The 15,075-nt window shown below is 40.6% G+C and overlaps 1 protein-coding gene across 2 annotated transcripts in view; it reads left to right on the plus strand.

Annotated features, from left to right (window-relative positions):
- The window catches only part of EEFSEC (eukaryotic elongation factor, selenocysteine-tRNA specific), a 167,420-nt gene that overhangs the window by 93,631 nt on the left and 58,714 nt on the right, over nt 1–15,075 (plus strand). For both annotated transcript variants that reach the window (XR_013346683.1, XM_077822239.1), the window contains exon 5: nt 1,330–1,971. Coding sequence is in view for 1 of the 2 variants with exons in the window: in XM_077822239.1 (XP_077678365.1) it covers nt 1,330–1,971 (642 nt within the window). In the remaining variant the exon portion in view is untranslated. The remainder of the gene's footprint in view (nt 1–1,329; nt 1,972–15,075) is intronic.

Below are 15,075 nucleotides of genomic sequence, written 5' to 3' on the forward strand. Positions count from 1 at the left end.
AGTAAAACATACCAGAATCAAGTATGAAATTTGAGGACATTAGAGAGAGAGTATTGTGTAGTGCTTGGTGCATGGGATGGCGTCAGAACAAGTGAATAGTTTTCTAAACTCTAATAAGGTCCATAGTAGCTTGTGTTCCATTTTGGATTCTGCCACTGGCATGTCATGACCTTCTGCAAATCATGTAACCTCTCTGTGCTTCAGTTTCCCCAGCTATCAAATGGATGTAATAATACTTCACGCAGGCTGTGAAGAATGATGAATCTTTACTAAAGTAGGCACATGCATGAGCACACATGCACAAAAACTTGGATAGAAGAGAATATGATTGCTGCTATTATAATTTATTTATCACATGACTAAACATGGTTAGAGAGTTTGGATGTGGATGTACTATAATTGAGAGTGATTCCAGTTAAACTTCAGAGGTTATTTAAAGGGGCCTGTCTTCAAGTGCTACTCATATGTGTTAATATAAGATTCTCATGCAAATTTCCTTACCTGCACAGGGTTCTAGAGCAGTCCATGTTCATGTCAGAATAAATGTTAATATTTAAAAATAGAGCTATGGCTTATTTGAATTGTTCAGCAGTTAGTCCAGTTGAATGTATATTTTTATTTCAAACTGATGTGGGGTTTTGTACACTGTTATGCATGAATGTGGGGATTAATATTTATTATTAGATAAGTGCAGACAATATGCCTGGCACTGTGCTTTTATTGTTTGTATTGTGGTGGCACCTTCTAAGACCTCACTGTGTTCGACTTGGTGCAAATACATAGTAAGAGAGGGCCCCTACCCCTGGATAGCTTACAATCTGATTTAATATGATACAATAAATGAGTGTGAGAAACAAGAGGTGGGTAAGGGAAAAAAAGGGTAATGAAAATAAAATTATGTAGTTACATAGGTGTCTGTTACACATCTTGATGATATCTTAGGGTACTACTTTTTTATAATAAATAGAAAGATGAAAAATCAGCTATTCCATGACATATGCATAACCACATTTTCATTGGTTTGCTGATTTCTGGTAGGCACATCCGCAGAGTTGACACACACATCAAGATAGTCCGAGCATTGATGATTTTACATTCTAGAAGACGAAAATAAAACTCTTTGGGAGAATCATATCAGGGTTCATTTTAGGTAATTTTGTGAATATATTCTTAATCTGATTGCTTTCCATTTTTAAAATTTCAGTCTCTTCTGGATGATGTGAATCTTCAGCAGAGAGCCAGAGCTTGATACACGATGATTTGACGCTCATTCCATGCAGGTAAATATAAATACGGTTAATTTTCTTATTTTTGTTTCCTCCTAAACAGGTGACAAAGAAAGTCAAGTCTATGCAGATGTTCCATACTCCTGTAACATATGCCATGCAGGGTGACAGAGTTGGCGTCTGTGTGACCCAGTTTGATCCCAAGCTGCTAGAACGAGGTCTAATCTGTACTCCAGAATCTCTCCAGACCATACATGCTGCTGTCATCTCCTTGAAGAAAATCCAGTATTTCCGTGGTGCTCTTCAGACCAAGGCCAAGTTTCACATCACAGTTGGTCATGAAACAGTCATGGGAAGAGTGATGTTCTTCAGCACAGCTCCTGCTGACTTCAGCGAAGAACCCCTGGAGAATGCTTTTGATTTTGCAAAGGAATATCTTTATCAAGAGGAATACTTATCTAAGGGATCAAAATCTTCAGAGGAAAACAAGGAAAATGACCAAACAGGAGAAGGGCAGCTTCCGAGGCAACAATGGGCTTTACTGGAGTTTGAAAAACCTGTGACTTGTCCTAAATTATGCCTTGTGATTGGCTCCAAGCTGGATACTGATATTCATGCAAACACCTGCAGGTTGGCGTTCCATGGGGTACTGCTTCAAGGGATGGAAGACAAGAACTATGTTGAGACTTTTCTTCCAAAGCTGAAAGTGTACAAATTGAAGCATAAGGAAGGACAAGTGGAGAGGGTAAGCTATATTTCTTAGTACTTTATGCAGGCAAAAAAAAAAAAATTAGTCCGTGTTTTGATCTGGATCCCAAGTATACCAAGATGCTATGGAGTTTTTCACCAAATTATGCTCCAGAATTCCTGCTTCCTTTTTTTAAAAATTTAGTTTTGTACTCCTTTTGTTTGCAAAGAAAATCTGTGAAAGATGTGTACGTAGCTGATGCAGTATTTCCTGACTCAGCTTGAAGTCATTCAGAAACTATCGCTTTTGAGAAGGGTGTGAACAGCACCATCCCTTTTGGGGAAGAGGGAATGTAAGTTAGAAATTTAATGGTCTCAATTTCATTGTCAGCATTAACTATTTCACAATTTATCAATTTAACAATTTAGCTGGTGTGTTTGTCCGCAAACTCAAACAGCCTCCCATCCTTTCCCAGGAGCCCCAACTCTCCTCTACCCAGCTGCCAAAACCTCTGCTTCCTCTGGCATCTATAGTACAGTTATTCTGTAGTTTCAGACCAAAATTGTACAGTACATTGAATATTAAAAATGTAGAGGCAGCATAAAATAAGTAGAAATTAATATCAGGTTAAAGAACACTATTGATTGTGTTATTAATTTTCATATTAAATTAAATAAGAACCTCAGTGATTAAAATTTATCTCAACATACCACAGAATCTCCTGTTGCCTGCACTGGAGTGCTACAGCATACAGAAATATTGCCACAGGACTTAGATCAAGCCTGTCACTGAGTACATGGGGCCTTGAATATTATATATTATGCACATGTCACACACACCATATGGTAAGCCATGTCACAGTGCATACACAACGTGTCATTAAAGATACATGGGACTTTTTGCAAGAGTAAAGAAATTTGTTCTGACTGAGATTTAATTTGGGTAATTACATTGTGACTATTTTACAGGCCCTTCATTTTCCTATGTGTTGTTTTTCTTTACTTTCTGTATTAAACTATTGCTGTATTGCTTTGGGGTCCACCTAAGTTGTGGCTGCATTTCAGTAATGGGTGGATAACCATTTGTATATAGTGCCTGTAATACACTTTGGAATTCTTTGTAGTGAAAGGAGCTCTAGAAATGTAATTATATACATTTTTAAGCAGTTACCCTTTTATTAACAATGTTAATGTAAATGTTAACCAGTAGTGTTTACATGGTGCTTTGAAAATGTAGAATGTGATGTAATTGCTAAGCATTATTATATTGTTAACTTATACTATAGAAGAGAATTGTTAATTTTATTCTCGTAATACAAAAACCTAATCATTCTAACAAAACAATCTGTAGCAGTCTCAGCCCCGTTTCTTAGCACACTGCTATAGTGAGGTGTTGTACAATACATTTTCCATATTTTTATATGAAGAGCTAAACACTAATGAAAATAGATGTGTCAGTACATTTTGTGTTACCGAATTTTTGATTTTTATTGTTGTTTACTTTGTAATCTGCAACAGATGCATATTAATGAGGTTCTTTCTCTAAAGCACTGACTATTAATTACATCCAGACAAGCAATTACTGCTACTCATCTGTAATTCTCTCCTTCCCTTTTCTCTCTGAGGTCTAGTCTACAGTTCCGTGCTACATCAGCACAGCTGCACCGATGCAGCTGTGCCACTGTAGTGCGTCTGGTGAAGACGTGTTATGCTGGCGGGAGATTGCTCTCTTGTAGGCACAATTACTCCAACTCAGCCAAGAGGCAGAAGCTATGCTCTCCCACCGATTTAGCACTGGTGTGGACAGCGCTTAGGTCGATGTAACTTGCATCGCTTTTCAAACCCCTGAGTGATGTAAATTACATCAGCTTAGGCAGTAGTGTAGACAAGCCCTGAGACATCAAATATCACTGTAAAAGTAAGTATTTTGTGGTATTTTCCTTGTTGTAGCTTCTGCTTTCCAGGGACACTTTGCTTCTCCCCCATGCTTTCGCTACTAAATCTGGAGGTCAAGATTTTCAAAAATGGCTAGTGATTTTTGGATGCCTCAGTTTTTGAGTGCCCAACTTGATATTCCTTGAAGTGTAGTTTTCAAAGAATGTAGTTTTCAGCACTTTCTGAAAATCAGGTCCTTTTTGAGCCATCTTAAGTTGGGAACCCAGAATCACTTGTCAGTATTCAAAATCTTGACCTGGAGGTTTATATGCATTTCATTCCTCTCAAATAGCTAGTCTTCCTTTCCAGTAGATAGTGGCAGTCCCAAACTAGAGCACCCTACCTTCTGACATTTGGATTTGATAGATCATGTTTCTGTTTCATCTGTATATTTTAATACCAGTTTTTCTGTTCTGTCTTGTTCCATTTATGCTCTATTGGCACCTATGTTCTGGCACCTTTTCTCAACTTTAAAAATTACTTCCTTCACCTCTACTAGAACTTTTAATTTATGCAAAGCTCCTACTGCTGGTAGCATTGGTAACTGCCAGAGAAACCTGGCTTGTCTGTGACTTTTCTGCTTGAATGTGGATATTAGCAAGACTAATGAGAACAAGAGTTGGAGCAAACTAGAGGGGCCCACACTGTGTTGGTTTTTTTAAACTGAAATGATCTGGATTCAGATTAACTTTCTTTGCTCAGTATTTATTATTATTTCCCCTTACATTACAAAGAGAATTATGAATACTTTGGTAATAGTTTGAACAATTATATAATATTCACAGAAGCTACAGTGAATATCTGTGGTATGCGTTGATTAACTGATATCTTGCAATTTTTAGCGCTGGTCATTCAATTTTTATGAATAACTTTTTTGAATTTTGTCCATCAGTTGTAAAATTATTACCATATATTGCACTATCCAGACAGCTCTGTAAATAAATTGAATAATATTAATCAAATTATTCATTTTTTTTCTCTTTCCTGGCAAATAACAGACAAGTGACTACTTTTTTAAAATCAGTTGACCAGTGTAGTAATCTCTGAAACGGATATCCTTCGTGAATTGTAGCCGATATCCCTGTAACTTTTAAAACAGCACTACTGTGGGCTAGGATGGGTGGCAGATGTCGTACCTTTTTCCAGTCATGGAACTGTCACAAAAGCTTTAGAAAGTGGGGGCATTAATCATTCTCTTTACTAACACCAATTGGTTCTACAAGTGAGGATCTACTGTCAAGTCATCAGCTTGTCATCTGTGTTAGGCCTGTATGTACTAAATGGCATATATTTAAAAAATTCATTCTGATCCCTGGTTATCAGGGAACTGTGGTTCATTCAGAGTTAGTATTTTCCCCCAGTGTATGCCAAAAAGGTACGGCAGCGCATGTAACTCTAGTATAGGCTGAGTGTAAAGATAGAGGAGTACATCAGGCCTTAGGAGGGTTGATGGGAAGAGGATGGTGCCAATTATCATGGGTCTGCTGGGGAAGTACTTACGACTTCACATTGAGGGAGTAGAATGAAATGGATGATTTTGGTGAGTGGAGAGCAGCAGGAACCAATTGGTGGTGCAGTGCCTTTTTGTTTTGTTTCTTTTTAGTATACAAAGTCTCTAGTTAATAGAAATTCTGAATCAGTTGGTCCCACCCTGCTGCTGATGGATAGCTAGAGATTAGGATAATTGAATTTAGGGTGTCTGTTCTTGGCATTGATGCAGGAAAATCTCATTCTCTCTGCTAAAGCAAGGAAGTTGGTGCCCCCCCCTCACCTTTTCTGGGGAGGCACAAAAATAATAATTTTACCTTTATGGGAAGTTAACTTTCCCTCCTGAGAATACTGTTAGGGAAAATTGGCTTCATAACTTCCTGAAGGGCTGGGAATGAGAGAGGAAGGCTGGGTTATGTAGTGTTTGGCTTTCTTTCTTCAGTAGTGGGGGGAACCTATTACCGTAACCAGACTGTTACAGGAATTCAGTGGTATCCATTTGTAAAATGTTGTACTCATTTAATCTAATGTGGATGCTTCCTAGCCCCCTGCTTGCTGTTGGAATTAAAATAAATCCCCCAACAGTTTAATGACCATTTAACCCAGGAGAAATCAGGTATTTATTCTTTTGCTCTTTGTTTCTACTCTGATTAATTTCAGAGCACTTATGAAATAGTAAGAACTGTAAATTAATTAAGTCTTCAGCATCCTCAGACTCATTTTTTAATGGATTTAGCTTGGTGTTTCTTTGAATGATATAGTGATACTTCCTTATAGCTTGTAAGCTATCTGACAGCAGAGGAGAGACATTCTGGCCACTTCAAAAAGGGTGAAATCATCAAATGAGAGAACACTGTGTTAAAACAAAAAACGTCACACAACCCCTCCCCGCTTCCCCCAAAGTGCCTTTTGAATTAGCTTGTGTACTCGTCCCCCTCTATTCGACATTGGTGAGGCCTCATCTGGAGTACTGTGTCCAGTTTTGGGCCCCACACTACAAGAAGGATGTGGATAAATTGGAGAGAGTCCAGCGAAGGGCAACAAAAATGATTAGGGGTCTAGAACACATGACTTATGAGGAGAGGCTGAGGGAGCTGGGATTGCTTAGCCTGCAGAAGAGAAGAATGACGGGGGATTTGATAGCTGCTTTCAACTACCTGAAAGGGGGTTCCAAAGAGGATGGCTCTAGACTGTTCTCAATGGTAGCAGATGACAGAACGAGGAGTAATGGTCTCAAGTTGCAGTGGGGGAGGTTTAGATTGGATATTAGGAAAAACTTTTTCACTAAGAGGGTGGTGAAACACTGGAATGCGTTGCCTAGGGAGGTGGTGGAATCTCCTTCCTTGGAAGTTTTTAAGGTCAGGCTTGACAAAGCCCTGGCTGGGATGATTTAACTGGGAATTGGTCCTGCTTCAAGCAGGGGGTTGGACTAGATGACCTTCAGGGGTCCCTTCCAACCCTGATATTCTATGATTCTATGATTCTATGTTTCTTTAAATCCCTGCATAATGTTACTGGCTCTGCTTAAGTGCTTCAGAGTTGTGAATATTGCATACGCATCTAGGTATTGAATGCTGCTGTTGTGCTGCTCAGTGTGCTGGTTACATTATCTATCCTTTGGTATCGTGTCAATTTAATGCCACAAGCAGGAGGAACATAGCAAGTACAGTAGAGCTCTTGAAGTGAAAGGGTTAAAGATTTTCTACTGTGATCAGTGAGTGAACTGTAAATGTTACATGTCTGAAATGTGTCCTCAGCTATACCCCCACCACTCTTGGTAATTTATTTACTTATAGGGTCTGTACTGCACTCACCACAATAGTATCTTATAGCTAGTTCAGAGGAACATTTTGGTAACTTCTTTTCTAAAAGGCCACCTCCTGTCTGAGTCAGTCAGTGGTGTTTTGATGTTCAGATGCATGGGCGATGGGTGTCCGAGAGACTTCTGGCCATAGTGGAGAATTTTCAGTTCATCAGCATTGAGATAGTAGCTTCTCCCAGACCTTTTCTACATGAGAAAATCACACCATGTTAACTTTATGGTGTGGTTTTAATCTGATTTGCTTAAATTGGTGCAAAAGGGCATGTGGACACTCTCGGTTTAAACCAGTTTTTTTTTGGCTTACTTTAAATTGGTTAGGAATTTGTTTAAGATAAACCAAACTAAACCACTCCTAAACTGAAATAAGTGTGTCTAGACTTCGGGTTGGTTGTACCTGTTGAACTTAATCAGTTTAAAAATTATTTAAATTTATCGGTGCAACTTTCTTATGTAGATAAGGCCTAAGAGACAGGAGAAATGCTGTGAAAAGATGTCTTCAGTTTCTAGGATCAATGTCTTTTTCTGCGCATATATATATATATATACATACACACACACACACATATAAGGAGGGACAATGACCCTTCTTCTGGAGGATCTACTGTTTCTATACATGTTAAGCTGTCTGACTGTTCTTTTAGACAAAGGCACCTTTAGCAGGCAAAAGAGCTGGGCTGGCAACAACAAAGTGAATTATACAAACAAAAAGGTAGGAGCAGGAGCTGAAAATCTTGCCACGGTTACTGCCAGGGTCATTTGGTATGAAGAAAGATGCAGGAACCTGTAATGAAACAACTGGGAATGAAACTATGGCTTTAGTGCTAGGTCGGGGAGAGATTGGTCCCTCTCTATTGGATTCCTTATTTTCATAAGTCTGTGATGACCAATGCCTAATGAAATATTTTGGATGAACATGAATTTACTATGCTGGATCAGACAATTTGTCGATCAAGTCTGATATATTTGAGGCATCAAGATTGGCAGTGACTGTCCTCAATTATCTGGTACTTTAGGTGACATCCCCTCTCCTAATGCCAGCTGTGCAGGTCATGGTGTGAGGAAACTGGCATTCATTTTTGCAACCTTCCTGTGAGGTAGGAAAGTAGTAATCCCATTTTACAAATGTGGAAACTGAAGGATAGAGAGGTAATTTGCTCACTGTCCCACAGTGACAGTGATAGAGCCAGGCCCAGAGTCCAACAGATTTCCAATTCAGTCATATAACTACGAGTCATACTTGCTATAATTTTGTCAGTTTTGTCCATGGCATCTGCTTGCTTTAATAGCGCTCACTTGGAGAAACTGGCAAACTGTACAGAGTCCCTATACCGGAATGCCTTTTTATTGGGATTTCCCCTGTAAAAGTCATTCTAGCCAATTCCAATTTGATGCATGAAACAGTTAGCCCTGGAGATAAAACTCTCACATTCTTTGCTTTGTGGGTTTCCATGGACATAGGCACTCATTGCAATGAGTTTTGAGTGAAAGGTGAACTGTAGAAGCAAGTTATGATTTTCTGCATGACTCAGATATGCTGTCTGTTCTGAAAATGTTTGCACAAACAGGATTTATCCCGTGGTGGTGGTTGCTGGGTCCATTGTGGAGAATGCTCGTAAATCAGAACTCAGTGGAAGAAACAAAAGGGGAAAACCCTCCACCTTGTTTGCAAAGCACAAGCTGCACCTCTTGCTGTTTCAGACTTGTTTAGTGAAAATAAACACATATCTCAACTGGGATAGTTTCCTGATGTAGCCATAATATAAAGTCCTTTGTATGAGAAGGTACTCACCCTGCCTACACAGCCCCAAAGGTGCTAGGTAGTCATTACTTATCTGTAGTCCTCTAAAATCAAAAGGAGAATTCATTCTCTAGTGTGCATTTTCTGTTCTTATCCTTATATTTCATCTTGATGATTTGTGTTGGTTTTAGACTTGGTGGTAAGCATTGAGTGGTATTTGCTTCCTGCAGCTTTTTATGTAACTTTATAGTCATGGAAGATTCCAATTTTATTCACTGTGTGTGCTGCTCCTGAGTTAGGCTGGTTGCTGGCCGGCTAATGCTTTGTACTTGCATATTGCTGGGGGCTTAAGGGGATATCATGTAGGTAACGTGCTCAGTCCCTGGAAGAAGGAGAAAGCAGCACTTTTTTTTTTTTGGAGGTTTGAGCATTGTTGACATGATTTGAAACAGTCCACAGCCAGAAAAAATATGATCTTTGAGGATGGATGAAGGCATTCTTAGGACTTCTTCAGAAATGCAGTGCACTTCGTTGGGGTTTGGATGGAGCAGGAAACGACGATTTTTAATTACTTCTCTCCCCTCAATGGTACAGCAGCAACTCAAACTGCTGCTGTGCCAGCACCCAAACAATGGAGTCTCATTCGCTGAATAGACATGTCCTCAAAATGACATTTGGGTCCCTGGAAGGCTTCTGTGTGCATCCCTTATTTAACAGCTCCTGAGGACCTTTCCAAAGAGGTGGTGCTCATATAATATGGTGATTGATAGGATCCAGTGCAAAGTCTTAAGAAGCAAAGATAGAAATGGGGAAATAGTATAATTTATTGTTAATTTGATGAATACCAATAGTGTATAATATAGGAAGGGATAGTTCCTCTTGTAAGAAGTCTATTCTTGACCAGGTATTTTGAAATGCAAAAATCATGCATATGGCAGTTTGTGCTTTCTGATTGAAACTTGATTCGTGTGTATTAATTTTCAAGCAAAGTATCCCATGTAAGTGTTTATATTTTTAAATTGATAAAAATAGCAACATTTAATTGACAGTGAATGTTTCAGATTTTACAGTATTTAAGCCATATGCTTCAGCAGGTAGCCTGTTGGAAATATGAAGAACTGGACCTGAGCAAAGGGAAATGAATTTACCCATGAATGACAGGGTAACATCCAGTGTTGCCTAACCAGCTCTGATGCCCAGCATGCTGAAGTACTTGACTTAATTTGAAGGCACCGTTGGTCAGTATGGAAAGAAGGTAGCTGAGCTGTCTGGTTTGAATGGACAATCATGAGAGAACAGCTTGACATAGCACCGTTTTCTGCATTGGGTGTACAGAGTGTTTCCTATAGGGGTGGTGGTTCCAAAATTGTCTTTTGTAGGAAGCGATTCAAGGAGGTGGTGCCCCCAAGAATCGTGGGAAATATGCTTTGGAGGTGCCCTCTGATATTCCCACATCTTGCTTATTCCTAATTAAGGATTTTTTATGGTCTTATTAAGGCTAATGCCCAGGATGCTATATTCCTTTTGGAGATCAACTAGACTACAGTTGAGCAATAGATTATTAGTCAGTCGGCAAATGGGGGCATCAGTCTGGTAGTGATGCTCTTTGGAGAATAAATCCAGATGACTAATATGGCATGAAGGCTGGGTATACACAGAGTAAGTAATGAGAACAAACTGTATGGTGATGCATAATTGGTGTGTGATGTCTACAAGCACAGCAGTGACCTGAGCTGTCTGTAGAACCTTCTGTGACTCTTGCTGGGAGAACTGGTAGACGTCACTCCATCTACTGTAAACATGCAGACGCCACAATTAATGTTTCACCTGCTTTGAAGTCTGAACATGGGGTTGTTTGGTTCTGCTTGGCTGCTGATGGTATGCTAAATACAGTAATAACACAGAGATGAAGGCAATCAGGTGAATAAAAAATGCATAGTGCATTCAGTGGTAAAAATGCACCGTAAAATATAAATATAAAAGATGTTTATTTGTTGGCTCTTTTTCTGTTTTTGAGCAAGAGGAGTTTTGTGAAGGTTGGGCTAGTGGGGGTAATAAACCTCTAAATTGAAAAGCCATCTTTGTTAAATAATGCCAGAGAGGAAGTGGTGATGATCACTGATAAAGGGGAAGAATGATGTTTTACACTATATGGATTAACCCAGCCTTAGTAAATTTTTGAGACAAATTTACCATCAGAGGCACAAAATCAAGTCACTGGCTCTTATGAAAAAACTGATAATTTACTCATGCAACAAAAATTACTTGCTCCATATGACTGGACAGTAGAATCTTACAAGGTTTGTGTAGCACCTATGGTTATTTTTTATAATAAATTTAAAATACAGACATGTTTTGGGGTCTTACAAGAGTATAGACAGCTGCACTTGATTTTTGAGGTTGTGTCAGAGTTACGTGTGGGGAGGAATTAATTTGAGAGTAAAGCATTCGATAAGGCATTTTATTCATTGAATACAAAAGCATAGTACAAAAACATTATTTAGGTTGCAAATTAAAGCCCTTGAAAGTTAGGAAATGCCAGAATTACAGTGGCCCATGAAATCTTAAATGTCCGTGCAACCTTGGGCTTCCATCTTCTGTACTTAATAAGACAGGCAACCTGTGGAGAAAATAGTATGTGATCATGTAATTAAAGAATGTATTGTAGGGTGTATCCAGCAGGGGGTTAAAATTAAGGTTGCATGGATACCTGACATTTCTTAACTTTTGAGTGTCAGATTTGCAACCTAAATAACATACTTTTACATATTTTTAAATGTAATTTCCTAGGTCTTTTTTAAAGTAAAACAGACACATTCTATTGTTGAGGTGTAACTGCTACAGCCACCTGTATCCTATAGCATCAGCAGGATTTGAACCTTAAATCCTCAGCATTGTAGCACAGACTGCTACCACTTGAGGTACAGGACAAATTACATTAGCTAACAACAGGAGAAATTTGTTATCCCAGAGAGGTGATAGAACATTGGGTTTGGAGTGGTCATCATGAGGGGGACCAGTCAAGCCTAGCTCTCTTCCCCTCTCCACTCCCCACCCCTCCATAGTTGGAGGAGCTCCAGTCCCATCAGATGGTGCAGGTACAGGCAGTTGGTCCTAGGTGCTGGGACCAAGAAGGCTTAAGGGAAGGGATAAATCTGGCTTTGTTCCTGACCCACATGGTGCTCCCAGAGGGGAGCATGGGCCAATGGTGCCAAGTGTTAGATTAAGGGAGCCCAGCGCTCTTTTTGTCCCCAGTCCCAATGATAGCTGCTTTGGCAGCTTCTTAGTGTTCAGTTCACTACCAGCTCTCCCTATAATGATAAGAATGAAAAGTGTGGTAGGGATTCTCTTTTAACTACATGGGGTTAAGACAAGCTGCTGATCAGATTTGAAGGCAGAACCAGGAAGAGTTGATATGGCACTCTTGAGTTGAGTACATCACAGCACCAGAGATAATAGTACATGGCAAAGACCTATCATAGTAAATTGAATGTACAAGATGTTCTGTGTGTATAAAGTGAGCATAGAATCCATAGCTGTATGAAACATTTTAAATCTTTGTGTTAGAGAATCCTATTGTCTAAGATTACTGATGTGGTCAGTGGTACCTGTATGTATGGTAGTTAATATGCAGTGGCTCTAAATGATGCAGAGAGGCCAGAGAAGTTTTAGGAATAACTATAAAATGCTTTAAAAGCATCCTGTATTTAGAAATATCTTTCTAGAGAAGCATGTGATGTGCTGTACAAACAAACCCATCCCTCAATGCGGCAGTGCTAGGGACTGATGGAAATTGACTTGGATAGTGCCCTCTTCTTGCCTTAGAAACAGAGATTGTCACCTCATGTTTCCTTTCACAACTGACCCAGAAAGCAAGTGAAAAGTTGCCAATGTCAGTGCAGAAATCAGGTTTCTTTTATGATGACCGTAAGCTGCCAGCCAACCCACTGAGACAGTTAGCAGGGGTTGCTTTGGGGGTGGTCTTGCCTGTGATAGGGAGCCCTTCTGAGCCAGCTTGGTCTCAACACTGGGGCCAGGAACTGCACATACCATTATCTCAGTCTGATCCCATCCCCTCACCACCACTAGGGACTGCTGTTGGTGAGGCCCCATTTATGATGGGGCAGTGTCTTCCCAGCCAGCTCAGCCTTAGGGCCGGAAACATACCGTTAGAACTTTTGTGGGGTGGGGCGGGGTTGGTAATCTTGTCCATCTGCTGCTTATCCGTGGCTCTTACACATCTCTCTTCTGCATCAAAGCATCTCTTCTGTTCCTCCTCCCTTCTCTCCACTGGCTCCATTTACCTTTCCTGGTTATCCTCATCCCTGTGCATTTCCCTCCACCTCTGCATACTCCTCTTCTCCTCTTCTTCCCAATCTCCCCCACCCTCCAGCACAAATCTAGGTCCCTCGTGCACATCCCCCTTAATTCTGGTGATATTTGACCCACCCTGTCCTTCTTTCTATTTCCTGCCTTCTCCTCCTCTTACACCTGTCCCTGCCACTACCCCTGTGTACCACCACCCATTCCTTTCCCTCCCAGTGGCTATACTGGGATCCGTGTGCAGTCTACAGGCCCCACATTTCTCGGACATCAAGTACCTCCCATAGGGGATCCACTAGACATTCCCTTATTGCTTTGGTGTCCAGGGCCCCAGAACCAGAGGAAGAAACTTTCAAGGAGCAGGAGGTCAGACTAGAGGTGCAAACTACCCCATGGCAAACTTCTCCTCCTCCTTAACAGACGAAGTGGTGGTGTCCCCTCCTCCATCACTGGCTGATGGCTTCAAGCTATTCCAAGACCTTAGTAAGAGCATGTTGGATGTGCTACCAGTTCTCCGTAAGGAGGTGAAAGACTCGCATCATTACACACTTCCTCGTCTTCTAGACTCTCCTTCCCAATCTGCGAGGCTTTTCTGGACACAGCTAAGGTCATATGGCAGACACCAGCCTCTGTTGCACCAACACAGAAAAGGGCCAATAAAAAGTATTACGTGCCTCCTAAGGAGACGGACTTCCTCTTTACCCAGCCTCAGCCTATTTCTATAGTGGTGGATGCGGTTAACGCATGGGGAAGGCAACATCATTCCAGATCCACCCCTTATGATGGAGACTGCAAGAGGCTAGACTTCTTTGGGCAGAAGGAATCCTCGTCTGTGACACTACAGGGTCTCAAACTTCTAGGTCCTAATGGCCAAATACGTTTATATGAATTATGACAAATTCATTGCTTTTATTGACCACTTGCTGGGAGCACAAAGGCCTGGTCTATACTAGGAATTTACATCAGCATAGCTTCATCTCTCAGGAAAAATCCACATCTCTTGGGGAGGTGGATTGCCTGTGCCAATGGGAGAATCCCTCATCGACATAGGTAGTGTCTACGCTGAGGCACTATAGTGGTGCTGTGGCTCTGCTGTAGTGGTTTAAGTGTAGACATGCCCCAAGGTCTCATGGCTGCAACATCCTGTTCTCTGGCTTTGACAAATGTAATCTTTGCCATTTTATGTGCATTCAAAATGCTACTGCAAAGAACACTCTTAACCCATCACTTTAACTGTCATCCCCATCTTTGCATCCCTACACTGGCTCCCCCTTCGTTCTCACGTCAAACATCATCTACTAGTCTTCACTTTCAAGACCCTTCATGGCCTGTTCCCACCCTACTTATCACTATCGAATTGTCAATTCCTGCGTCTGATAGGCCCAGGATGCCAGCTTCCTTCGCTCATTTGTTAAATTTTCAAATAAGCATCTTCATGCTTTCTCTCCTGCTGCTCCTCATACTTGAGAGGAGCTCCGGTGAGCATCCAGAAAGCTACCTCGTTATTTTTCTCCAAATCCCTCCTAACAAGTCTCCTTTGCTGTGATGGCTACAAAAAAACTTAACAGTTAGGCTGCTGATGCACTGATACCACTGACTATCATGCTGATCAATATTGTCTCAGGTTCTTTGTACTCCCCCCATCCCATTGTATCCATCTGTTGTCTCTTCTTTTATACTTAGATTGTAAGCTTTTTGTAGTAGGGACCATCTTTTTTTCTGTGTTCATTGGGCACATAGGACAATGGAATCTTGGTCCATGGTAATACAGATAATAATAGTCCATATCCCCTTCTGATCTCCTACCATATCTTTTTATGTAATTTTTTCTTTTAGCAGAAGAGGAACAGCAAAAG

Source organism: Eretmochelys imbricata, chromosome 7, assembly GCF_965152235.1.
Source record: "Eretmochelys imbricata isolate rEreImb1 chromosome 7, rEreImb1.hap1, whole genome shotgun sequence".
NCBI classification, from domain to species: Eukaryota; Metazoa; Chordata; order Testudines; family Cheloniidae; genus Eretmochelys; species Eretmochelys imbricata.